The 27,029-nt window shown below is 49.7% G+C and overlaps 2 protein-coding genes across 4 annotated transcripts in view; both read right to left on the reverse strand.

The window, feature by feature from the left end:
* Positions 1 to 3,422: 3,422 nt before the first annotated feature.
* CAPN5 (calpain 5) overlaps positions 3,423 to 27,029 on the reverse strand; it is a 53,815-nt gene continuing 30,208 nt past the window's right edge. For 2 of the 3 annotated variants that reach the window (XM_030476469.1, XM_030476471.1), the window contains exons 3-13: positions 22,059 to 22,190; positions 13,763 to 13,971; positions 13,155 to 13,347; positions 12,389 to 12,582; positions 11,604 to 11,681; positions 10,696 to 10,891; positions 9,608 to 9,730; positions 8,919 to 9,115; positions 8,493 to 8,614; positions 5,432 to 5,568; positions 4,746 to 5,118 (exon numbers count right to left, since the gene is read on the reverse strand). In XM_030476469.1, coding sequence (XP_030332329.1) covers positions 4,936 to 5,118; positions 5,432 to 5,568; positions 8,493 to 8,614; positions 8,919 to 9,115; positions 9,608 to 9,730; positions 10,696 to 10,891; positions 11,604 to 11,681; positions 12,389 to 12,582; positions 13,155 to 13,347; positions 13,763 to 13,971; positions 22,059 to 22,190 — 1,764 coding nt within the window. In that variant the 3' untranslated portion in view covers positions 4,746 to 4,935. Of the gene's footprint in view, positions 5,119 to 5,431; positions 5,569 to 8,492; positions 8,615 to 8,918; positions 9,116 to 9,607; positions 9,731 to 10,695; positions 10,892 to 11,603; positions 11,682 to 12,388; positions 12,583 to 13,154; positions 13,348 to 13,762; positions 13,972 to 22,058; positions 22,191 to 27,029 lie in introns of all 3 variants that reach the window. The other variant, XM_030476472.1, reaches the window with a different exon arrangement.
* On the reverse strand, positions 19,034 to 20,063 carry OMP (olfactory marker protein). The gene has a single exon (XM_030476473.1). It carries the CDS (start codon positions 19,725 to 19,727, stop codon positions 19,248 to 19,250), a length of 480 nt encoding a protein of 159 aa, XP_030332333.1. The 5' UTR covers positions 19,728 to 20,063; the 3' UTR covers positions 19,034 to 19,247.

Raw genomic sequence — 27,029 nt, forward strand, 5'->3', positions numbered from 1 at the left:
AACTAAGTGATAAGAGAGATAAGAGAGCCTGCTTCCCGCAAAGCCATTCCAGGAACATGGAATGTGGGAGAAGTTACAATGCAGCCACTCTGTCCCTTATCCAGCCCTTAGAAACTCCCCACTGCTGCTCAGCCCTTTCATGGGAACCAGCTATGAATAGATTCAGTTGACTTCAAGCTCAAGAGGGGTGGTTTATCATAGGATCATCATAGAATGGTTTGGGTTGGAGGGACCTTAAAGATCTAGTTCCAAACCCCTTGCCAGTAATCCTTGGTCCTTTTGAGCAGCAGGAGGCTCATATCCACACAATGGGAATGTATATGGGCATTAAGGTGGGAAGCTGCAAGTTCTATGGGACCCAGTGCCAAGGAGAAATATACCAGCATCATCTTGCAACCATGGTGGGATGCCTGTTCCTCTATGGAGATGCTCTTGCAGGTCAAAAGGAGACTGAATTGTCAGTTTAGTTACCTTAACCTTAGTGAGCACAAATCCCTTGCAGACAGCAGTGCTGAAGGCATGAGGAGATGCTGCAGAACCCTTGAGGAGCCTGGGCTGGATCCTGCCCAGAGCTAAGCACCACTCTACTACCTGCTGCTGGTCTCCGAACATGCTCAAAGTCCCACATCTCCACACTGACATGCTGGGGTCCCACACCAATTCCTGCAGCCTGGCCCATGCTGCCAGCCCACATGTCAGTGTGCACCAACAGCACAGGGACAGGCAGGGTTAGGTATAAGGCAGAAGTTCTTCCCTGTGAGGGTGCTGAGGCGCTGGCACAGGGTGCCCAGAGAAGCTGTGGCTGCCCCATCCCTGGCAGTGTTCAAGGCCAGGTTGGACACAGGGGCTTGGAGCAACCTGCTCTAGTGGAAGGTGTCCCTGCCCGTGGCAGGGGGTTGGAACTGGATGAGCTTTAATGTCCCTTCCACCCAAACCAGCCCGTGATTCTATAAGCACCCTTACACGCTCAGACATCTCTACTGCTCAGCACATCCTCCAGGAGAGTATTAGGATGTTTGTGAGGCTTTTCCCTGAAGAATGGTCCTTGCAAACTCTTACAGTGATGGAGGCAGAGGAGTAGGATGCTCCTTTCTCTGTCTAGTATCTTGTGACACATTTTATCCCAGGGGATGATCCCACTCCACAATAAAAGGCCTTCTTCCCGAGGCCTGCTCCAGGCTTTTGAGGGTGGGCTGCAGAAGGACACAACTCCTCCGTGCTGCCAAGACCTGGAGCACAGGCAGGTGCTGAAGCTGGGGGCTGGAAACTAAGATGGGAGCATGGACACAAGATCCCAGCACGAGCACTTTGGGATGGTGTGTTACAGCAGCAAGACCGAAGACTCCAATGCGCAGGGACAGGCTTTTGGCTCTTCAAATGCTCTCAATGTGCAGGTTTGCTCTCTGATGGAAAGCCATCCACAAATCACATCCTCCTGCTGCTTTGCCCATAATCTTTCCCTTTTTAGCATCCTGCAGAGCAAGTGAGGCTCAAAACCCCAACTTCCCTGCATTGTGTTGACTCTGAGGCATAGGATGCAAACGGTTTATAGTCAACCCTTTGGAGGTCACCCTTCCCCTCCTTGCCTCTTCCCAATGAACAGGAGTGTAACCTTGCATGACACCTTCATGCAGATCACTTTGCCTCGGTTTCAAAGTCCAGAGAGAGAAGAATTTGAATGGAGATTAGTGAATCAAGCAAACGAAGAAGGCTCCGCAGAGCCACCTTGTGCCCATCAAAAGCATTCAGGAAGAACACAGCAGCTTAAAGGCTGAATAAAATATACACAATTTATTTATAGGAGGTTTACAGCTGTACAACGTTGGCTTCCTGTTTGGACCACCCTCTGAACTTGTGCAGCTTGACACATCAGTGCCTTTGGAGATGAAGACAAGTCATAGCCTGTTTTTAACATGCAGACATCAAAAAGAGATGGATTTCACAGAGTGTAAGTGCAGGCTACTTGCAACCATTGAAATGATTAACAAAAGACATGGAAAAGAAATCACTGACATGCCCTACCCTGGGAGGGTCTGGGAAGTGCTTATCAGACCTGCTCTCCTCTCAGACACAAAGTACTTCTCTTTACTTCATTCAAAGAGAAAAGGCATCAATGTTGGGAATGGCATTTGAATAACTGCCCTCCCTCATCTGCTCTACAAACAAGGAAAGAAAGAAATCAACAAAGGTAATTCTTGTTATTCCATTGGGAATGTAGAGGAAGGCTCCTGCTCTAACTTTCCAAAAGTTTTTGGGGAAAACCAAGAACAAGCATTACTGATATTAAGACATTTTGGTCCTGATATAGTGTGATTATTGTTATATTTTAGAAGAAGCTGTTAAAAAGCTGCATTTCCTCTCTTTATGGCTTGATTCTCTGTAGGAAGGAAGGAGGCTGCTCATGGGTACCAGGGCACCACTTCTCCTCAGCAAGCTTCAGCGTCATTCCCTGGGGTTCACGGTGCGGTTTGGCACATGTCAGGGCACTCCTGGTCAAATGGGTCTCCTTTGCTGAAGCTACCAGTAGCCTGATTTACTGAGGCAGAAGGCTAATGCAGGCAGGCTGGCTGTCCCTCATCTGCTGCTGATGGTGCAAAGCTCCTGTGATGGTGCTGTGATGCTCTCCTTTAGCTAAACAGCTCTTCTCCCTGCTAGGAGAGGTATCTCTGAAAGGGACCTACAAGGATGCTGGAAAGGGACTCTTCATCAGGGACTGGAGTGATAGGACAAGGGGTGATGGGTTCAAACTGAAACAGGGGAAGTTCAGGTTAGATATAAGGAAGAAGTTCTTCCCTGTGAGGGTGCTGAGGCGCTGGCACAGGGTGCCCAGAGAAGCTGTGGCTGCCCCATCCCTAGCAGTGTTCAAGGCCAGGTTGGACACAGGGGCTTGGAGCAACCTGCTCTAGTGGAAGGTGTCCCTGCCAGTGGCAGTGGTTTGGAACTGGATGAGATTCAAGGTCCCTTCCAACCCAAACCGTTCTGTGATTCTATGATTCTAGGAATCCGCCCAAACTCAAGGATTTGCTTTGACCTGGGGTCAAAGTCTCACTTTGCCAAACTAGGAGCATTCAAGCCAATTCTGCAAGATGCTGAATGAAACTACGTCCCAGCGATGGCACCAGGAGTTGAAGGATGCTCAGTGCACGCCTGGAATAATTGGCACCTGGGAAGAGAATCCTGTGGGCCACTGCTTGCCTCTAAGTCCTGGAAAACAAGACCTAAATAAGCAATTTGGTCAAAACCCCAATTCTTAACCACAGGAGGTAAACTCTGAAGATGAAGAAAGGGCCTGCAAAACTCAATGAAGCCGTACCATACGCTCCGGGATGCACCAAGAATTGAGCTTGCAGGTAATGTGACTTTGGGGAACACCATGAAACAGACTTAGCAGATCTTCAAGGACTTCCAAAGAAATACAGACTTGCAGCACAAACATGGGCATTTAGTAGGACAAGCAGAAACCCTACTTGCTATAGCAAAAGAAAGCTTTGCTGTTCACTCGTCCTTTTCTTACCAAGATTAAATCATATGCATTCGTTTCCACTTGCATGCAGTGAGTACTTGATAGAAAATCTGACAGAGAAATCCCTTAGCTTGCACCATTTTAAAGGCACACGAAGAAAACAAACCCAACCTAAATAACATGAGAAGGAACTGCTTTGAAACCTGCTGCAACTCCAGCCAAGGCTTTGTTGTTGGGCTTATCTGGGTTGGTTCATAAGAAGCCGGATTCTGCCACCCAGTGGAATAAAGATCAACTTCATTGCAAACAGGAGCAGACCATGGCCCTGACGATGCGTTTTGGGTTGTGCTTGCGAGACCGGCTCTAGCATTGCGCAACTCATCCGCCGAGCCAGGAGAGTGGAAAATGAAAGGTGAGAGATGGACACTGGTATGAATTAAACATTCCCAGCATTTTCAGGCTGCACTAGGAGCAGCGCTCCTCTAGCACAAGCTAAAATCCCACTATTTTACAGAGGAATTTGGGAAAGCGAGGCACTGAGAAATGATGCAGCGGTAAAGATGGAGCCCACTGAGCAAAGCTCCCCATCCCTTGGACCTGATGCTTTGGCCTTCAGAGGAATTGATCTCCTCCTATCTAAACACTGAATGGCCCCAGCAGACAACCCACCCCAGCTGTGGGGGTGAGCTCTTGGGATGGAGGCTGCATGAAGACATGGAGAAAGCAGGCACCACGGCAGTTCGAGAGGCACACACAGGAGCTGAGACCAGAATGATTCCAGTTGCCCCATCATGGTTGTTGGCATCTTCGTATCCTTCAGAGTTGCATGGGGTTGAACAAGACTCAAGAAGAGACAAGATTCAAGAGGAGACAGCTTGTCCCTAAAATGATGGAGCCTTTGCTCTTGTTACCCCTGTGGATTTGGGATATGGGACTGCCTTGGTGCACTCTTCTTCCATTTGCACTATGCAAACCCATACCCAGAGAACATCCAAAAGGCCCCAATCTCTTTTTCCACCTCTCCTTCACTGAGGTGCCTCCAAAATAAGCAATTAAATGGCAGTTTCAGGGGAGATGACAACTCTTAAACCAAGCAGACACACTGAAGGTGCATTGAAGCAGCTGGTGGGACCACGGTGGCCACACGTGTGCACGGTGGCACGTGGGTGCAGCCTTGTGTAAACAAACAGGGCATTGTGCTCTGGCCGTCAGGACACACAGCGATCCCATGGGACACACAGAGGTGATAGGGGCTGCAAGAGAGAGGACGCCAGCAGAAGGATCATTGTGGTTCCTCAAAAAGGCACCATTTGTCAACATTGAAAACACAAGATTGGCTCCTTCGAGTGGAATGCATGCATAGTTCATATACACATTGCAGATGGTAGGTAGGCTGTGTGTGTGTATATATATATGTATGTGTGCGTGTTTATATACACATATGTGGCACCGGAAGAAGAGTCCTTGAGCACTCAGACATTGGTGAGGATGTTACTGCTGAGCAGCCTCACAGCGATGGTTCCAGGAAGATCATTTGATTTCTTGTTCCCCTTGTCCTGGAGGTGCAGTGTGTGCACTGACTGCCGGTCACTGGGGTCCCCTGTGAGCACCACTTGGCCCAAGAACTCGTCACTTATTAAGTTGTGGTTCCAGATCTGGGGAAACAAAGCAGAAATGAGGGCAGCTCCTTGAGGGGTGCAGCCAAGCTTCATGCGCTGGAGAAGAGAAGGGTTTATTGGGGACCAGCTCTGAGCTGGAGGCATGGAGGTGGTCAAAGTTTGGGGTTCACTCTATAAGTGAGAGGGGTGAAGGATGTGCATTTATCAGATGCACATGGTGGTGGGAGGATCAGCTGCATGAAGTGATGATGCTCAGCTTTGGGGAACAGACCCGCTGTGGACAGTGTGAGGAGAGGGCAGTTGGGAGGGTCCAAGTGAAAGAGGGTCTCCATCCTTGGCTCACTGTTACCTGAACAATGATGGGTTGTCCTGGCTTCTTGCGGTAGAAGAGCCCTTTCACATCAAACTCTGGAGACACCGTGTTCTTCTTCACTGGAGAGCGAACTTTCTGCCCTTCACACTTTATGATCACATAAGGGTCAGCTCCTGGGGAGAGAAAAGGGAATTTCTGCTTTGTTGTAGCTCCTGTTATTCCTCGGAGTCCTTTTCCAGGTTGCTACACAGCACTTTTCCTCCATACCCCAACAGAGGAGATGGATATGTGCCAAAGAGCTCATCACACCCCAGATGATGCCCATGAAGTTCAGCTGCTGGGCTTCTGCTAACAAGTGGTGATGGACTGCTATGAAATAGCCTCTTCCTTGACCCCACATTCTACATAAACACTCCTTCATCACTCCAAATCCTCCTGACCTTTGGGATAAATCTTTCGTGGAAGACACCACCCTGCTCAACTCTCCTTTCAGCATTTGCTCTGCTGAAGCAGGCAGAAAGCAAACCATGGAGAAGAGAAACAGGCTCAGACAGGTTGTTTCACACAAGGAAACACCAAGAAGGCAAAGGCCTTCAAGCTGCAAGAACCCACTTGCTTCCACTGCAGCTCATATCTTCCCAAGCCAGGTTAACCTTGGTTTTACTTTAAGGTGATGACTAGCTATCTCAGCAGGGACCATGCTTTTCACCCCTACGCACAGATCATTGGCACATCTTCCTCTTAGACTTAGTGAGACTCAAATGCTGCAGGAGCTGTCAGTATAATGACTAATGTTGGGGTAAGAAAAATGTTGGAAGGTCAAGGTGATGAGAGACAGCACAACGCTGAGCCAGAACTAAGTGTCAAGATGTGCTCATGTATGAGATCTAAAAATGAGACCATTTGGGCACTGGGAAGGTTTGGTGAGCAACCAGTGAATGGGGAGCTTAGGATGGAAATGTATTTAAAGAGGTGAAGATGGTTCTTAAGAGTGTTTGCTGTGGGCAAGAATTCAGGGAGAAGAACAATATGTCAAAAAGGATCATTGGTGGTAGTGAAATAAATGGGGAAGAGAAAGATTGGGCATTGAGGGACAACCAGGGGACATGAGTGGGAAGTGGAGGAGGAAGTGGGAAAGTTATTGCAATATCCCAGATGGAAAAATACAGTCATAGGGAACAAGCAGGCTACAGAGACGGAGAGTAAAGTTACCAAGTTCAGAGACTACCATCCCACAGATGGATGGTACCTGAGCTTCCAGGAGAGGGAAACAGTCCCTCACTAGTGATCATTTTCCCCTTATGAAACGAGTGCTTGCTTTGGGAATTTCAGTGGAGAATGAGTTATTGCTATGGGAATTTAACTCCCAGAATGCATTTTCTCACCATGAGCAAGAATGGAAAACCAGACCAGGTGGATGAGTTTTTCTCTCCGACGGAAATGTGGAAATAAGAAGGAACAAACCACCCCCTTCTGAGCGCCGGGGATTTAAGAACCACATCTCTGATTGCCAGACCACCTCCTTGCTTTCTGTTTGCAAGGACCTGGCTCCCTGGTGAGACACAGCTGCTGGATTTCACAGCTGTTGTTCCAAACTAGCCTTGTCTTTTGGGATGTCCCATTGAATCCTCATATTCGATCAGCCAGAGCCAAATTCCTATCTGGAAATCACTGTTTCCAAACTAGTGTGAAAGGCCTGGGCTGGAAGATACGAGAGATGCCATTGCACTGGAAAGACCAAACATGCAGCTTTTTGTTGGGAGCTGAACAGCTGGAAAACAGCTGGAAGAAAGCCATTCCCAAGGGCTTCTTGTTGAAAAATAATGTTTTCTGGCTCCAGAAACCATCTTTGTCTGCAGGAAAGATAAATCTTGTTCCTGTGAACAGTTCAGAGACCTTCGGCTACAGATTTCCCTTCATTGCTACAGATACACTGGGATGTTGTGAGTAACCCCAGGAAAAACAACCTCCCTATGGTCAAATTCCCTCCCCAGCAGACAGGACAGAAGGATTCCCTTTGTGGCATGTGGTAAACAAGCAAATCCTTGCTCTAAGGAAGGATCCTGCTCTTTACTTTCAGGGCTCTAGTGATACACAGCCCTGACAACAATATTTGGATGAAAAAAAGATAACTTTTCATTTAGATCTTTTAAATTTTAAGTTTTTCAGTTTTATACTTTAAATTTGGCTTGTAAGTGCCTGGTTAAACCTTGCCACATCCAACATATGTCCTTGACTCAGGAAATGGAGGAGAAAGGCTTAGATCTGGTCTGCTCCCTTGGTGAAAAGGCATCTCTAATCACAGCCTCTACACCTTTCATCCCTATTTCAATGATCTCCCAGTCCAAGTCTTCACTACCTCTGGGTTTCTTGGTCCCTAGGATGGACTGAATGTGGGGCTCTTGCCATGAGTTTCTATGTGGCTGCAGGACAGGGTGATACATGGTGCTGTTGCTGCCTTTCATGCAACAGAAGTGTTGGATGTCAAAATTGCATCTGAGCATGGTAGGACCATGAAAATGAACCTTTAGAGGACCAAGGAGGCAGAAACACAGTGCACTGTGGTGGTAGCTCAGGTAATCTCAGAGTGTTCCTAGGAGCCAAGCATGGAGTGGAACTTACTGGAAAGGGAAAGGTTCTCAATCCACACCATCCCAAAATGAACTAAATTTGACCTACTCTCTACTGATAGACAGTTATCCAGCCTCTGGTGATGAACGCTACCCCAACATATCAGTCCCGTTGCTCCTCTGTCCTTCCTACAAAAAGCCTTTAAATATGATTCCTGACTTTTAAAGCTACTTCTACTCAGGAAGAAAGCCTGGATTTCTACAGAACCACTGCTAAGGGCATTGGAGAAGTTTTGGGAGGATCTCCCAAGGATCTTACACAGCAGCCTAAATGTAACAGTTCCCAGATCATGCTCACATTGATTCTCCACGGATTTTCTCCTCTGGTGTCTGAATCAGGCATGTTCACTGAAAAACATAGCTGAGAACATAACAAATCCCAGCAACTTCTCACCTCATGAAACTACATCCTCCTCTTCCCACTGGTACAACCACCTCTCAACTCAACAACAGGAAAAGACCAGTACCTCCTTGGGAGTCCTGATTCTTGAGCCCGGCTGCAGCGAGGACATGGATCTGGGATACCACTTGTGGGTAACCACACATCCCACTCCAGCAGGTATGTGGCGGCTCATCCAGTGTCAGCTCTCTGCAAGGAAAGACATGTGTCCTTTGAGAGGTGCCCATGGGCAGCTCAGAGAGTTTGCTCTAGCAGGATGGGAGAACCATGCACTGTCAGATTCTGCTCCTCACTCTGGTCTCCCCAGCTTGGGTTTGGGATGCTCTCCCATGTCATGCTTAGGAGCAGAGTGGGAGCTTCTCTGCATGTGTTTTGGCTACCTTTGAAAGGAAACCAAACACCATCTCCAGACAAGCCTATGACCAATTCCAATCAGGAAAACCACATGTCTCCAAATAGCCAGCTCCTCCCCATCACCGTTCTTGCTCCTTACCTGCAATCTGAAGGCACATCTGTGAATACCCTGAGAAGGAACTCGCCTACATGACCGGGGTCAAAAGTGGTGGGGATGATGACATAGCGGCCTTCCTTCAGGTCTGTCCTCAGGAAGACGCTGCGGGAGTTGATGTAAATGGAGCTGGCCACCTTCTGCTGCAGGGTGTGCATCCGGTAGTTCCTGTTCAGCTCTACCTGGGAAGACACCACAGCGGGATTATCAGAAGGACAGCACTATGTATGACAATGGATTTGGATCTACCTTGGCGGGCCAGACTGCAGGGACTGACCCCACAGTGCTGGGAGAGCTGGAGTTGAGGCAACCAGCAAAATGGTCTCAACTGGGCTGGATGGAAAACTGGATGAGGCTCTCCCAGCCCTGTTGGCTAAAGGATTCTGTCTCTTGCAATAGCTTGACGCTGGGGGCCCAGCAAGCAACACATTAGTCTAATGGATTTCAGCATCTGGAGATAACAGACCATTGCTTTCAGCAAGGAGAACTTGTCCATGCTGTCCCTGTTCACCTCTGAAATCTCTAGAGGGGAGCAGGCTGTGCTGAAGGCACCCCAGAGGCACCCAGATAAAGCTTAAATGAACAATGCCAATGGTCATGAAGGACTGATGTACCACTCCACCACTAACAAATGTAGGGGGTATTCAGGACAAGATGCAGGAACCATGGTCTACCTTATGGATATCAAAGCCTATGGCCAAGTTCTCTCCTTTGCCCTCTTTGCGACTCGTCCTTTTTGGCTTCTGCTGGATGGAGATCAGCACTTCATCTTCTGCCTTCTTCACATCAAAGACGTACTAGGAACAAAGCAAGGCAGTTAAGGGATGACTTCAACTAAGACAGGATCACTGGGTAGGGGTGAACACACAGTAGAGTTCTCCTCACCCACCTCAGTGCAGAGGCAGCCTGGCTTCAGTACCAGCACTGAGAGCCTATACCCACTCCTCTTGGGAACTAGCATCATCCTGCCAAGACTTTTTTGGCTCAAATCAGAAAAAGACTGGGAAATCCAGTCTCTCAATCGCTCATTAGAGTCCAAGGAGTCTAGATGTAGTCTCATAGCAGAGACTTTCATCTCTTGCAGTCTGTCACAAGTCATCCTATGAGGCATGGAAGGAGGAACCGATGTTCACAGACACCTAAGATGAAGGCTAATACAGAGCTGGAAGCTGGAAACAACTGTCCCACATCCTTGATGACAACTCCTGCAGTGGACCAGACCATTCATCTGGTTGTTAGATGAAGGACTCACAAGAACTTGTCTCATGTTAACTGAGAATCATAGTTCAAAGCAGGACAGGACAGAAGAGCTTGTTCCAGGAGATGAACTTCAGAGCAGGGCCTTTTCTGACGGCCAAGCTAGAACGAAATGGCCCTAAAGACTACACCTGTCCTGGTGAATTTAATAGTGCCAAGGTTTGGGCAAAGGAACTGGAATTTGACCACTCATGTTGGAAATAGCTCTGTTTGACTGGCACCAGCTAACACTGCTACCCTGTGCCACAGTCTGCTGTTCGCATGTGCCAAGATGCTCTACACCAGGCACTTGGATGGAGTCTCCCTCATAAGAGGGACAAGGTTAATTGAGTTGGCCTGGATGCAGGTCATGCTGTGCCAGGGGTCTCAGCCAGAGAATGGCCATGAGCACATTTAATCTACTAGAGGCCTGCTAGCAGTTTTGCTCTTCTAGGTTCCTGAAGGAGATTTAAGCACTTGGAAACACACATGAAGGGTCCAGAAGATCCTCTGCTCCATCACTCACCTGGGGGTTCTGCAAAAAGGTGTCCTTGTGGTTGATACAGCCTCCACAGCGGTTCTTCAAGGGGTCATTGTTTCTGGTCCATGCTCCGTGTAGCACTGCCTCCTCCCAGGTCTTGTGAATGCTCAGGTAGGACGTGTTGATCAGACGGCACTTGATGATGTCCGTGAAGTATTTGCAGAAATCTTCGAAGGTCATCCTACGTCAGGAAAGGACAGAACTAGGTTATGCTGCTCCATCCCCCTCAACAGTACACTGAAGGATCATAGAATCATTGGAAAAGACCTTCAAGATCATCAAGTCCAACCTTTACTCCATGACTGCCAAGGCCACCACTAACCCATGTCACTGAGGGCCTCGTCTACACGGTTTGTGAACACTTCCAGGAATGGTGATTCCACCACTTCCCTGGGAAGCCTGTTCCAATACCTGATCACCCTATCATAGATCACCCTATCATAGACATAGAGACCATGTGTGAGTAGCCTCTGATGGCTGCTGAATAACAAAAGAGACGGAGATACCTTTCTCTGTGTATGCAGTAACTATTTCTTCAGTTTAAACAATACAGTTATGTGTTTGAGAGTGGGAGAGGCAGAGTAATGGCCCTTTCTCCATACATGTTGTATTGAAACAAACGTTGTGAGGCTATTAAGTTAATTCATATAGGTCCGCAGTACCCCGGTGAAATAGCTTGGACCCAGTGTGATACAGAGCAGCTTGCAGTCCTAGGGTCATGGCCATTCAAAGCTAACACCCATGGGCCCAAGGAGGAAGCTTCACTAAAGATCCTAGAGCTTGGAAGGCCGTTTGTTCTTGATAGCTGTGTACATGGAGATGACTCACATGCTTCATGGGGTGGGAGGACATTGTGGGCATGGCCCATGGCGACAGCCCCAGGAAGGACTCACCAGAACTCTCCATCGTCTTCCACCGTCATCCCCATCTTCTCTCTTTCACTTTTACTCACTTTCTGCCACTCCTCGGAGCTGTGGAAAGAGTTCAGGATCATTAGTGTGAAGGCAAGGGGACACACAGGAATTCAAGAGGCTGCTTGGCCTCAGCAGATCTGTCAAGGGCACAAGGCCTATATAAAGCTCCAGCCATGCAACCAGTACCCACACTGCTCTGCTTAGCTTATCTTTCAAACATGGGGGGAGAACTCCATGGCTTGGAGCTTCCTAACCAGCGGACCTGAATCCAGCTTGGCAAGATTTTGTTTGTCCAATACAATCACAACCCTATCAGTGAAGATAAAATGGACTCTGGCCAAAGGCTCTGGGTTCTTCATCCCATCCACTGACACCACAGAAGTCAGTGGTGGCAGAGATTGATTCTGTTGAGTGCTATTTTTGCTGGAACAAGACTGGGAGCAGAAAGGTGAGCTATAATCATCCTTTACTAGTGTGAATGTAGAGTATTACACGCTTGCAATTTCACCACAACACCCACCAGAGCATTAATGAGAAGGTTTGCCAAGCTCAACCACCCTCCTGCTGACCTCCAGGACCCCAAGGCAAGGAATGAATCTACCCCAGTGAAATAACAGGTTTAGGACATTGGTTGAAGCAGCACCCCATATGATGTTATCCTATAGGTGTGGATGTAGTCAGGTTGTCTCATGTCTCAAGCCTTGCTCCCATCCAGCTTTTCCCCCCCAACAGAGGTGCTGCTGCTGCTCCCCATCCTAACTCACGTGTCACTCCAAGGGCCGTTCCACTCCCGCTCGCCCCACGGGTTGCGCATGCGGATCATGTCCAGCTTCTCCGACTTGAAGAAGGACAGGAGGCCATGGCCCAGGCGGACCTTCCGCACGTCCGTCACCGCATATGCGTGGCCCTTCACCAGTCCACAGGCCAGGCGGGCCTCCATGTCTGCTGCTGAGGTGGCCTGGGCAGGGGGACACAGACACTGCTCGCACCAAGGGGATGTGATCACCTTTGCAGGGACTACATGGGGCTTGGAGCAACCTGCTCTAGTGGAAGGTGGTCCCCCAACCACCAGGGGGCTGGAACTGGATGAGCTTTAAGGTCCCTTCCAACCCAAATCACCCTGTGATTCTATGATTTTAGGTGCTAGGTCCTTCCTGGTCTTCATCTGCTGCACGAGGCCTCTGAGCTCCCATGTTGTCAACCAATAAATTTCATTCTACTGGTTATAATGGGAGGTTTGACACCCACTGTTTGTGGAGATATCCACATGAAGACACCAAAACACCTTTCGCTGGAAGCGAATCCCCTCCTGACATTTAAAGGGTGTTGAGATGAATCTGGGCTTTTTGACATAGCAATGAGGAATAAAGAGGGCTGGCACCCAGGCTTGACTCCTTTTGCCATCCATAATTAGCAACCCTTGGCCATAATTTATCTGATCTAATTTAGATGTCTCCCACAGCAGAAGACAACTGCACCCTCAAATGCCTGTTCCCATGAGACTGTGACCATGCAGGTAACATTGCTTACTTTGATGGAGCAGCTAATGAGGCCTCCCCGGTTGTGCACCTTCAACACGCGCTCAAAGAGGAGGTTTCGCTTGGCTTCATCAGCAATGTAGTCCCCTTCTGTTAGGTCAATAGGTTCAGAGACCCCACCAGTGAAGTCTACCAGGGCATCAGCTGTGTTGCCTCCATCCAGGGCCTCATAACAGCCTGACAACCTGAAAGAGGGTGACAGGGATGGCACAACAACAGTGGCTTGACATTGGAAGCGGTTTGGGAGAGTTCTTGGGGCAGGCTGGAGAGCAGAGATCCATAATAAAACTTCCAGTGGGTGAGGATAGCAAAGTAGAGTGAAAAAGTAAGACCCATGATGCATGCAGCACTCTTGCTGTGACAGGACAAAGTAATGGGAACTTGAAACCTCTAGGATAGGTATTACTTCAAGTAATGTGGAGTTGGAAGATCTTTTGCTAGAAGGGTTTTACCCTCACAGTCTTTGTCTGTTTGAGATATGTCCTACTTCCCCCCAGGAAACCTGTTGTTTCCAGTGGTGCAAACCGACTGATGAATGAACAGAGAGGAAAACCGGGGTACCCAGGTCTCAGTTTGTCCTGCAACCACCCAGATACTTACTTGGCATAAGCTTTCTCCACCAAGGCGCACCAGAACTCGTTCTTGGAGTTGGAGTGGCAGTAGATGAGCTGGTTGTGGAGTGTGGGCAGGCGGTCATCGATCACCACGTCCAGCCACTGACCGAAACGCCAGAACTGGAAGTGGAAGATCCCTGCATAGTTCTCGGGTTTCTCGGCATTCCACTCCTGCTCCTTCCAGTCTGGGATGACCTGCAAGAGAGGAGGGACATGCACCTTGGTTAGTCCCTTTATGTGCTGGGTTTGACTCTCATTCTGGAACTAACATAGTATCAAAGACAAGGAAGAGCATGAGTTGGAGGGACTTGCTTACATCTTGTTGGGGACAGTTTTTGGACCTGGCTCCTCCAAGGCAGACGAGATTAACATGTATTGGAATAGCTCAGACTTCGATGGAGCTAAAGATCCTTGTCCTCTTTATTGCCCTGGACATCTGCTGCCATCTACTGCTGTAGACAGGCTATTGGTCCTTGGTCTGATCAGAGATGGTTATTTTTATGACCGCATTTTTGTTAACTTTATTGTCAGTAGGGTATCACTAAGTGAAGGCACCTTCTTTGATGCTGTTACTTGATTCTGGTGTGACTTGCCTGGCCCAAGAGTAAGTGTGGTATTCATCTACCTGGTGGCAATGAACAGAGACCAGGCACACTGCATACGTCTACTCTGCTAAAGCGGGAAAAGCAAGATTCCCATCCCCGCAACGTCTCCATTCTTTCCTATCAAGAGCTACCATACTCATCTAAGCAAGGACAGGGAAAAGAGAGCCTGGAGGGAAAGAAACCCTAAAGCAGCTGAGGGGTTGAAAGAGCGCAGGTTTGATGTCACTTCCATCTGCATTGCCAGTGGGACAAGCATGAGCCCAAGTCCATAGCCCTTTGTGGCTGCAGACGCCACCAGCTTTGCTTTGGATGGAAAATCCACCCAACAGATGGGACAGAAATGGGCACAGCCATGCACAAATGCTACATCTAGCAAGATCTGCAGTTTAGAACCAGCACATAGAGGCACATAGCAAGGAACTGCCCCACCACAGCTCAGCTTTTGTTGAGGGTGTAGGCAATGTGGCTTCACTTCATGGCCAGGGTGGGCTGTGAGGCCATGTATAGATAAAGTAGTTGATAGCTGACAGATACTGACCAATTCAGCTGCATTAATGTGAACAACTGTCCACACCTTTGCTTCTTACCTGCTCCCAAAGCATCATGACCTGAGCAAGGAACAATCCCAACGTTCCTAAGGGAAAAATTATGTTCCAATACACCAAATAATCACTGCACTGTGGACACAACAGTGAGTGTTGGGGTGGAATAGGACAGGACACAGCTACGTCGCATGGTAAGAGGCTCTTCAGAAAGCCCTGTGCCATTGTGAGACCCCCTTCACTGTGCCTTGGCCCTTGTCTAGCTGCCAGAGCCTTCAGCTTTTATCTTTTGGCTGCTGTTAAAAGCCATAACCCTGCAGATATATTTCTCCCTGGAGAGTCCACTGACTCCTTAACTACCAGCAACAATCCAGCCTGGAGCTTTTAATGCTCCAATGCTGCAATATTAATGATGCCCTCAACCCTGCGAACTCACTGGCACTCCTGAGTTGTCTGGATCAATAGAAAAAGAGCAGACAGAGCCATGGACAAGAGCTGCTTTTGGAAGGTTTGGTGTTTTCCAGGAGTGCTAACAACCATGTCCCAGACTCCCACTGGGAGAGTGCCAGGCAAGGTCAGACAAGTTTCCATCAGTCCCCATCGATTCCCGCCTGACTGGAGCTCATCCTAATGAATTGTCATAGAGGACCATTGTGTTAATCAATTTGCTATTAATGTGGGCTTAGAAATGATGATGGCATTGATTAGAGTCAGCAGAGCAAGCTTCCAGCTGGCTGGGTTTGCCATGGAGACTTGCCATTACTGTCAGCGGTGGCAGGAGATACCGGTCCCCACCATCCTCCTCCAACCCTTCATTTGGGAACAGCACTGAAAACACCCTCTGCTGCTGAAGGCAGCAAAAGTGGTTGGACCACTAGACCAGGATCCAGGTCTGGTTGTATTTCTATGCCAACCCAAGAGGAATGAGAGGAGCCTGATCTCCAGAGCCCAATCTGTCCTCAACATGCCAAAGGGCAAGGTGTGAGCTCGAACACCAGGTTCTTCTCCCAGAGCACAGCATCCCACCCAGGCCAAGGATGACTCCAGTTGCTTCACCCCTTGACCAAGTCAAGGTGTCTGTGACTCCCCTGGCTGTACGGGAGAGGTGGCAGCTATGGTTGTGATGCCTACTGGGACACCACACTTCAAGGCATACAGCACAACCCCTGCCTGAGACCTGACACTGCGTATTACCTGTAAGATTAACATGGGGCATATCTACAAATCCCAGCAATAGCTGGACCCCTCATGGAGCTCGTCATGCAACTGAGGTCCACAACTCCCACCCACTCCTAGAAAATCTCCTCAGGCACCTCTATCCCTCCTCAGTGCGTGCTGGAGAGCATGCCATGGACCACCCAACCCAGCATCCCTCCTCCAACATCTCCATCCCTTCTCAGTGGATGCTGGAGAGCATGCCATGGACCACCCATCCCAGGATCCCACTGAGTCTTGGACTCAACTTGGCTGGGTGACACTGAGGCAGTGGAAATACTGGTCTCCACCATCCTCATTCACCCAACTGTGCTGCTTTTTGCTTAGGGGCTCCCAAAATCTGGAGCTGTGACACCCTTTAATGGGACAAATTTACAGTGAAAGGGTCAGAAAGAGATAAATTGGGAGCCCAGAAACACCAGGTTCATTTCCCTAAGCTGGTTTAGGGCTTAAGAGTGGCTAATGAAGAGGAAAGGCACCTGTGACCCTGGAGAAACATCCCTGCTTAGAAGGAGGAATTGGTAGATGCTGATTCCTCCAAGCAGGGGCTCTTCTGCTGGGAACTTGCCAGCTCAGAAAGGGAAGGGAGAGATCCCACTGTGCCAATCTGCTGAACCATGGATGAAATGCCCTTGGGAGATGGGACAGAGTGTATCTAAAAGCCTTTATGGGATGCTGAACCTGTGTAGAGAGAGTTCCAGTGACTGGTATAAAGCAGCTCATCTTCCCTGCAGCAGAGGGAGATCCCATTGCCCCACTTACCTCCCAGCTCTTACGGAAAGGAGGATCCACCTGAGGATCATTTCCCTTCCTCTGTTCAGCTTCAAGCCCCTTCCCAAACCACACAAACCTGCTAAATGCTCCATTTCTCTTACAGCAAGAGAAAAGAAGGTAAATGTTCATTTTACTGTTTGCAGGACATAAAAAGGTGCTCAGAAATACCAACAGTGAGTTTGAAATTGGTGGTTGGTGCTTTATTGTGTGCAGGATTAGGATAAGAAGACATGCACAGCCTTGGTCCTTAAGGGGAACCCTGTTGACTAGGCTTTTATTTACTGTGGTACATCAATACCCAGCGAGGTATCTGCAGCAAGAACTCTACCCCAGCAACCAGCAGAGTAGCAATGGCATAGTGTGAGACCTGGAATGCAAAAACCCCTCGGGATGTTGGAAGTGGCTCCTGCTATTGGGTCTAACGTGGTTTGTAGTCAGGAGCTCTGCTCTGGGATATACAAGCAGGGATCTCCTATGGGAAAGTCTGCCAGGACTCTAGAAGTGGGTTTGGTCCACAGTGGGTCCATGCTATGGCCAAGAAGGGATCACAGAATCCCAGACTGGTTTGGGTTGGAAGGGACCTTAAAGCTCATCCAGTTCCAACCTCCTGCCACAGGCAGGGACACCTTCCACTAGACCAGGTTGCTCCAAGCCCCTGTGTCCAACCTGGCCTTGAACAATTCCAGGTATGGGATGCATCCATTTTTACCTCTCCTCACTGAGTCCAGCATTTCTTGGGATCTAAACAAAGACATCAACCTCTCTGGCAACATCCATGGTTGTATGGTTTGGTGGTTGGCTGAGCTTTGGTTGTAGGCAAGACTCAAAGCTCCCACCATCTCTCCAGCCAGTAGCTGATCTTCCTCCTTTCCTTCTCCTCTTCGCCTGGCATTGCTTGTGCTTATCACTTTATACACTATTGTGGTGCTGAGGAGGGCATGGAGTCTGCATCTCTGGAGGCTTTGAAGAGGTTGGACTCTTTCGGGGATGGTCCATGTAAGTCAGCAGGCCATGGGTACAAAATCACAGTGATGGCTTTCCCATCACTGCCCCCTCCTTACACACCTTAGGACAATATCAAACCATACCTTGAGGAGCACTCACCACACTGGAGTGAAATCTTAGCAAAGAACCAATTGTAGTAATACTTGACTCTTTCAAAGGACATTTCTACACGTGGGTCTCAAGAAGCTTCATAAAGAACCCCCCACTTTTTGGTGGAGGAAAAGAGAATGTCCAAAGTTAGTAGTTAATTCACAGTCATGGAACAAGCCAGACACGAAACACCTTCCCTGCTCCTAAACTTGCATCTCCCCTCTGCTCCCATGGCCACGCAGACACCATTCCCTGCCTCAGCAGTTGCAGAGGGCAGGAGACAGCAGGTTCCTGCTCTGTGGTTTGCAATGTGCTCTGCAGCCTCACAGCTCTCTAGATGCTTCAGAATAGACCCATTCATGGGTGCTTTAAGGCCGCAGCAATGCACAGATTGCTTTTGCTGCAGGGCAGTCACTGCTGGCTCATACCTACAGCCTGCTCCAAGCTGCTAGCTTGCTTGCCCTGCTCTGCACACACAGGAACACTCCAACCCATCTGAGGACCAACAGTGTCCTTGCAGCCCAAGGTGAGCAATGTGCTGCAGTACACCTCCCCACAGTGACCCCCAGCAAGAAATGATGGTGGCTGTCAGAGAAAGGGTGCTCCATCCTCCCTGCACCAGTTTGTCCAGTGGGTTTGCCATCTGCAGAACACAGAGTGTGCAAATATACTTCAGCTTCATAGTAAGCTGATTCTCCATGGGACTGGTCTTCAGAGACACCAAGCAGCCTCGGTCGCAGCATTCAGCATCCTTGCAAGGAGAAGCACTCTGTCTCAAACAAGCCTTCCCTTTCTAATAGGTAGGATAGAAACTGGAAGTCAGGACTCTCTCCAGGTTGTCTCTCCTGTGCCTAGAATGGCAATTTCATGTTTTTCCATCAGGCTTTTGCTGTGCACTTGCCACAGTTGGAGGGCTTAGAGCAACCTCATGTTTCCAAGCCAGCAAAACCCTGTGCCAGTCAGACCTGAAGAATCCCTGCTGAATTCACACAGATGCAGTCTTCTACTCCAGGCAAATACAGCAGCAAGCTTGTGGCCCCTTCCTTCCCATCATCCAAAGGACAGCATGCATGGGAATGTTTCACAGGGTTGAGGGGCTCCAGAGGTGCTGAGCTGTCCTCCACTTTTTAGTGATGCCATCCTTCATTAAGAGCCACATAAAAACTGAACCAAAAACCAAACTGAAAGGAATACAAAGACAAAAGCACAGCTGGAGGAAGAAGGGCTGAGCAGGAGAGGATCAGGCTTTAAAAACAATGGAGCCCTTCAGCTGAGCTGGTTCGAGGCCATCGGTGAAAGCAAGGAGGAAATACATCACCTTGCGGATCTGGGCTAACTCCGCTATCCGTTCCCCAAATTCCTGGGCATCTGCCTCATTGCATTCCACCTCCTCGGCCCCTGGCTTCTTCCAGAAGATAGCCACCGGCTCCAGCAGCTGCCTGTTCATAAGGTGGGTGAGATCAGGAGTCCAGTGCTGGGAAGTGCCGGTCACCGTGACCTTCCCAGGTTTCTCCAGCCGGATATCCCAGCAGAGGAAGCGCAGGTTGTGCTGCCGGATGAAATCCACTCTGTAGACGTGCTCGTGGGGATGCAGCAGCTTCTCACCATCCTGGGGCCTCCCGTTCTTTTGCTGCAGGCTCTGGAATCGCAGCTTCATGCACCGGGTGAGCTGGTCGTCACGGATGAAGGGCAGCTTGAGCATCCCTGCCTCCGCTGCCATCACCTCCGCTGCTCCTCTGCTATGTTTGGCTCTCCAATAGGACACACAGAGGGAAAAAGCTGCCAAGCCCCCTCTCCATGGCCCAGCGGTGCTAAGCAACCCAGGTCAGTGACGCAGAACACCCTCCAGGGCTTCCTCTGGGTGTCTCTTTGCAGATTAGGAACTGATGGTGCTACTGTGCATGATAATCTATAGGGAAGGGATGTGTGATGTCAGCCTCCCTGGCAACCTGCCTGACAACCACAGCTCGTTATCCCAAAATGAAGGCATGCAGCCAGGGATGATGATCTTACAGGTCTTTTCCAACCTGGTTCTATGTGGCCCAACAGGTCTGGATAGCAGGGGCTTTCTCTGAGAGTGGGATAATTCGGGCTGGAAGGAGACTCTGGAGGGGTCTGGTCCAACCTGCTGCTCAAAGCAGGACTTACTTCTAGGTTAAATCAGGTTGCTCAGGGCTTTGTGCAGTCCATCTTTGAGTATATCCATGGATGGAGATCCTGCAGCCTCTCTGGGCCCCTGTTCCACTGTCTGACCATGCCCAGTGCTGAAGATAAGCTCCAACTTGTGCTGTTATATTCTGTCCTCTGACCCTGCATCCCCAGCGAGAGTCTGACTCCATCTTACCCCATGCCCCCCCATTACGTAGCTCCAGACAGCAGGAGGTATTCAAGGCCAGGTTGGACACAGGGGCTTGGAGCAACCTGCTCTAGTGGAAGGTGTCCCTGCCCGTGGCAGGGCACTGGAACTGGATGAGCTTTCAGGTTTTCTCCTTGGAATTCATCATAAAGCCTCAATGCATCATGCAAAGTGTGAGCAAAGGGCCTGTCTAATTCACAGGTCTCCAACACCACAGCAAATGGAACATCCCTGGGAGGGAAGGCTTGGGGAGAACTGCAGGTTTTGCCAGGAAACAAACCTTTCTGTAAGAAACAGGAAGCAGGTAAAGAAGAGCCCCTGAGAGTTAATGGATGGAAAATGAGAAATCACAAACACCCACAGCCAAAGCGCCAAGGGAGGAAAAGCAATGCTGTTGGCAAACTGAAATAATGAGGCTTCCCAAGGGACCCAGCTTCTGTTTGCTTGGCATTTCCCAAGACAGGGCTGGAAGTGAATGGTGAGGAGGGAAGAAAATGTTCCTTCTCCCCCTTGGGAGATGTCAATGCAGAGGAACGAGCTAAACAACCCCTTGTACCACAACAGTCACCACTTCCATGATGCGAGGAAACCTGACTGCTTATCCAGAAACCAACAACAGCTATCCTGTTCCCATATAAAGAAAAACCTTGAGTTAAATAGAAAACAGGGATGCCGCAACCAACACAAATTCGTGAACTTGATGTTCATGATCCCAAAACCACACACAACAGAGACTGGAGGTATCACAGCACATAGAGCAGATGCAAAGGCGTAGGGTGGAGGGACCCCTTTTAGGTCCATTGCCACCACAGCAGGAGGCTGTGTGTGAAGCAGTGATGCTGACTACACATACTGAAGGACTTTGATGACTGCCTTTTGGAGTAAAATCTATGGAAAGGTGCTTGCAATTTGCTGGGCTCTTGTCCTACAAGGAGGCACGCTTGTACCAAGGTCTGAAGCCCTCCTGCTTTGGCTTTCACAGGACTGACTTCTTCTGTAGCTGAGGACATGGTGGATTCAGGCACAGGCAATCCAAGGACATGGCACTGAGCATCTCCCTCCCTGTACCTCTGTGGTTGCTCCCTGGGACTGCAGCCCCTTGCTCTGGTGCAGCTCCTTGGTGGCTTTCTGGCCCCCCACACAGTCCCTTTGGACCCCACCCTGAAGGATCACTGCTACAGGGTGTAATCCAGCCATGGGACATACCAGGGATGGATGCTTTAGGGAAGCAGCAGCTTGGGAGAGATGCTAATACCCTCAAATCACTCTACTTGCTCCAGTGCAAGGTATCTCGTTGCCAAGGTGGGCACACACTGAGAAGCCAAAGAGAGGTAACACCATGGGAACTAAGGAAAGAGGGCCAAACGCTGCAGCTGAGCATCCCGAGTTCTGTTCTTCTTCGGGTTTAGGTGATTTTAGAGTGGGGAGGGTCAGATTTGGCATCTAGAATAGAAGATGGGACTTGATTTACCTGGTTAAGGAGAAACTGGCCAAGGGTTTGGCTTGAGTGTGATGTGACCGCAGTCACGATGACTAATTCCTCTTGAAGGATAGTCCTTTAAGGGAGGTTTTTGCACATGAACTGTTTCTGGGGACCTGAGGCATCCCTGAAGAACCAGGTTTTGAGCTGGACAAACACAATGCAAAGCCAACGTGTTGAAGACAGGCTTTCCCCTACCATGGGGAATCACTTACCTTCTGCCACAGAGATTCCCGGGATGCCAGGGAGGAGCAGGCAGCCACGAACCAGCAGTTCCCAACCTGGCCTTGGTGTAAGTCATGGGAGCTGATCCCGTCCACAAAGAGGTGAGGATCATTGCAGATTTCCTGTGAGAAGGAAGAGAAACAGACACACTGCATAAGCGAGGAGACGGGGAAATCAGGAGCAAGGCTTTGTGGCAAAGGAAAATCTATTTCTCTCTTCCTCAGGCTCCATTTAAACCTGCAGCTTTCTGCTGGCCTCTCTCATCATGCTGCAGGCAGGAGAACCTTGTCCTGCCTTCTGCTCTCACCAGGACACGGGCAGGATCACTGCTGAAGTGACACCAGACCTACTCCCTGTTCTGTTCCAGCATCAGCACAGCTTTGCCATAATTATCCCTGGTGATTAATGGTACATTTTCAAACCATTCCAGCCCTAGTGACCCATCCCCTCTTCTAAACCCACTCTGCTATTTTTCATAAGCCCTTCAGCTCTCTCTGCTTACAAGCTTCTTCCTCTCTTATTTTACTCTGGAGAGCACGAGAGCATCACCCAAACCCACCATTTCGCATAGTGGAACTTGTGGATCCATCCAGAACTAAAATCATGCAGAAGGGAAAAGCCAGGCATTTAGATGAGGAATCACAGTGCCTAAATCAGACGGTGCACCCAGGAAAGCACAATGCACATTGAGGGCTCAGCCATGGTTGCAAGAAGACAAGTATCCTCACCCAGGAGTTCTGTCCTTCCAGGTCTTAGCACAGAAGATGGAGAGAATTTGGTGAGCTAAAAGCTTTGTACCTGTGTCAGGATGGTTAAATGCTCAATGTGACCCCAAAACCAGCATGGTGGATAGTGCATGGGCACCATTTAGGGCAATGAAGCTGATGAAGGGCCTGGAGCACAAGTGTGATGAGGAACGGCTGAGGGACCTGGGGGGGTTTAGTCTGGAGAAGAGAAGGCTCAGGGGGGACCTTATCGCTCTCTGCAACTGCCTGACAGGAGGATGGAGCCAGGAGGGGGCTGGTCTCTGCTCCCAAGGAACAAGGGATGGGACAAGAGGAAACGGCCTCAAGCTGCCCCAGGGCAGGTTTAGATGGAGCTGAGGAACAATTCCTTCCCCAGAGGGTGCTCAGGCATTGGAACAGGCTGCCCAGGGCAGGGCTGGAGTCACCGGCCCTGCAAGTGTTCACACCCCGTGTAGCCGAGGCCTCAGTGCCATGGGTTAGTGGTGGCCTTGGCAGTGCTGGGGAATGGTTGGACTGGATGAGCTTAAAGGTCTTCTCCAACCAATTGATTCTATGATCCTATGAATGGAAAAACTTCAGTAGGAGGCAGCTAGGAGATGGGTTCATCCCTCCAATCATTAAGGCACCAACCACATCACTGTTCTTCCGCTCAGCTCCTGCCATGCTGCTCTCCCTTCTTCCCACTCCCACTTAGAGCCTGGCCAAGAAAGCACTTAAATAACAGAGGGTATTGAACAAGCTTTGTGTGGAACACTGCTTTTATTAAGCTTTTCTCCTGATCAACCCAATTTGGATGCTCATGTCCAGCTGGAGGCTGGGAGCGGATGGGACAAAGAGCTGAAAGAATCTTTCCCCTTTGTTATTATGTTTAATTTGATGGGAAAAAAAGAAACGCAGATTTTCCTTCTTTCCCCACATCTCCCAGTTTTTCAGGCTGCTGAACCCAGGATAACATATTCCCCCCAAACTCTGCACATGAGGACTTTCACTGCCACTGCCCATCATGGGGAGGAACAGGAATTGCTGCTTCATAAGCACCTCCTGCTATTCCCACCTAACCCAGCCAGCACCATACACCTGAAAAATAACCTGAGCACCATCCAGACACGAACAGGGCAGGGATGAAACCCAAGGGAGAGGACTAATCCCCTCCCAGCTGCAGGAGGTTGGGATAAGCACTAGAGGGAGGCAAGCTGACAGCCACTAAAGGCAAGAGCCGCCTGTACTTCACAGCATCACAGCATCCGAGTGCAGACAGGGATGGGAGAGCAGCAGTGGGGTTTAACTCCTGCTTCATACCACCGAGGAAGCACCTAGCAGCAGGGGTTGCATCCCTCCTGTGTCTTGGTGATGGGTATATCTGCAAGATCAGTGCTTAGTGATCCTGCTCTGGGTGGCAGAGGTACTATGTCTGCCCCATCTAAGGACCACAGCTGCCCTTTCTACCCTTGGGTGAATCTGCAGTGTACAAGAAGGGAGTTACTTCGTATTAGATCAACAGGAGAGAACATAAAAGCATGAAAAACGTATCTTCTTTGGCAGAAATCAGCATAGAGTACAGCACGTCAGATGCTCACAGACCTTTCCCAAGATCAGAGCTGCAGTTAGCTGTGATTTCCCCACCACCAGGAAAGAGTTTGCAAATTAAAACCCTGTGGTTGCTCATTTTAATAGAGAAGCCCTTTGCAGTCACCAAAAGAGCAGCCTGCCTTGACAGACAAGGGGTGCAGCTCATTAGATCCCACTCTCTTGGACCCATGGCAGCACTGAAGGTGCCACAACTGGACGCACTTATGCCAGGGCAGGCTCTCTCTGCAAAACACAACTCTCATTTGACTCAGCTCTTCTTGCTACTGCAGATGGGTCCCTAAGGGCACACTGGTCTTGAAGGATTCATTCATGCAGCACTTCAGATGCTGCAGTAGGTGCTTCCCATTCAGGTTCATTGGTCCAGTATGGTCTCCATGGAACAAGGGACCAAGGCACTGCTTCAGCAAGGCTGCAATGCCCCCAGGACTGCATGGAGCACAGTGGGGCCGTGGTGTGTGATTCAGCACCTTCAGAGTGCAAAGCACACTCAGAGCCATGGAGCTCCATGCCCACATACAGAGGTGGGTGATAAACTAGAGACCAGCAGGAACTAGGTCAAAAAGAGCCAAGAAACCTGGAGAGGGGCTTTGGACAAGGGCCTGTAGGGACAGGACAAGGGGAATGGCTTTTAAACTGAAAGAGGGAAGATTGAGATGAGCTCTGAGGCAGAAGCTCTTCCCTGTGAGGGTGCTGAGGCGCTGGCACAGACTTTTCCCAGAGAAGCTGTGGCTGCCCCATCCCTGGCAGTGTTCAAGGCCAGGTTGGACACAGGGGCTTGGAGCAACCTGCTCTAGTGGAAGGTGTCCCTGCCCGTGGCAGGGGGTTGGAGCTGGAGGAGCTTTAAGGTCCCTTCCAACCCAAACCAGTCTGGGATTCTGTGATTCTAATAAAAGCATTGAACTGAATTTTCCTTTTCCTATGGACAGAGATGAAAGAGATAAAGAGCTTGTTCTGCAGCCAGGCTGAATTACAGTGTCTGTGGTCTGTATGTGCAACGGAGGGGTGAAGCAGAGATGCTCTGATCACAGAAGGTCACCACCTTGGCTTCCTCTCCTCCCTCCCATGCAGCAGACAGAAACCAGGTGAGTAATAACATTTACCTATGCAGGTGCTTCTCCAACAAGCAAACACCACGTCATCCTCCCAGCACCATGACCCAGAGAGAAAAGGGCAGCACAAAGACACACACACACCCCCCCCGGAAGCCTTTTGGGTTCAGGTATCAGCCACCAAAGAACCAGCTCAAACTGCCCCTGGCACCTGAGGCTTCAGCAAACAGCGAGTCCATAGAATCACAGCCTGGTTTGGGTTGGAAGGGACCTTAAAGCTCATCCAGTCCCAACCCCCTGCCACGGGCAGGGACACCTTCCACTAGAGCAGGTTGCTCCAAGCCCCTGTGTCCAACCTGGCCTTGAACACTGCCAGGGATGGGGCAGCCACAGCTTCTCTGGGCACTTGTGCCAGCGCCTCAGCACGATCCTGTCCCTTCATCTCACCACAGCCAGATCCTGGGTCATGGCTGCTCCTGGTTTGGACACAGATGATGAACAGCAAAGAATAGTGGGGGAAAGCCAAAAGGCATTGCGCCACCTTGGCCATGAGAGCCATCCGTGCCCTTTTATCCCCAAGAAGAACCTGTCTTGGAGGATCCCTAGGATCCTAAGCACCATCAGAGATGATTTTCCCTCCCTGAAAGTGCCTGCTGAAATGGCTGCTGAGCTCCAAGCAGCAAAACACATCTTAGAGGAAGCCTGTGTGGATGGTCCTATCGAAAGATACAGCCTGATAACACAGGGAGGGCCAACCTAGTGATTCAAAGTCCCGGTGATTCATATTCTCCTTCCCACATCCTTCCTCCTGCAAAGGATGTGGGACAGAGGTGGAAATCAGAGCCAGAGCTGGGAGAGGACTGTGAGATCCCTGTTCATGAGAGGCTGATTGCAGAGGTACCAGGTCTGGCTCATGGGAGCCCAGAACAGGCCAGTCTGGCTTTGGGTTATTGAAGTCCGTTAAAGAGAAGAAAAAATTGCACCCAATCAGTGCAATTATCTTGCACTTTGTGGTGTGATTTTGCTTCCCACCAAACAGCATGTGGGTTTTTTCTCTGCTCTGCCCTTTGGTACTCTTCCCCCCAACACACACAAGTGCATTTAAACCGGAAAACATCACCCTCATCTTCTCCTGATAGCCCAATTCCACCTGGGGTAGTAATGAGCAAATTGCCCTCTAATTGCCTTTATAATTGGTGACTGGCTTATCATAAACGTTTCTCAGTGCAGAACTCTGAGCTTTAGAGTCACTGGGGATCTGGGTCGTGTCAAGCCAGCTGCAGGGAGGGAAAGAGCTAAGAGAGGAAAATAACCATGTGAGAGGCAACATCTGCTGCATGCCAGGACCGTTTTCTGCTAACAAGACCTTGCAAGGAGCAGACTAGTGTAATTGCACTGCAGAGCCTGGCTGATTCAGGAGCGATGATTTCGCTCAGCCTTGCAATATCAGCAATATTATCTATTAGTGTGGCTGTGCTTCCCCCCGCCTGGGCAATGGGGAACTGGAAGGATCCTGGGTTTTAAATGTCATTCACACAGCCAAGAAAGCAAGAGGTATCCAAGCACAGCAACGGTG

The sequence above is a fragment of the Strigops habroptila genome, chromosome 2 (genome assembly GCF_004027225.2).
Source record: "Strigops habroptila isolate Jane chromosome 2, bStrHab1.2.pri, whole genome shotgun sequence".
NCBI classification, from domain to species: domain Eukaryota; kingdom Metazoa; phylum Chordata; class Aves; order Psittaciformes; family Psittacidae; genus Strigops; species Strigops habroptila.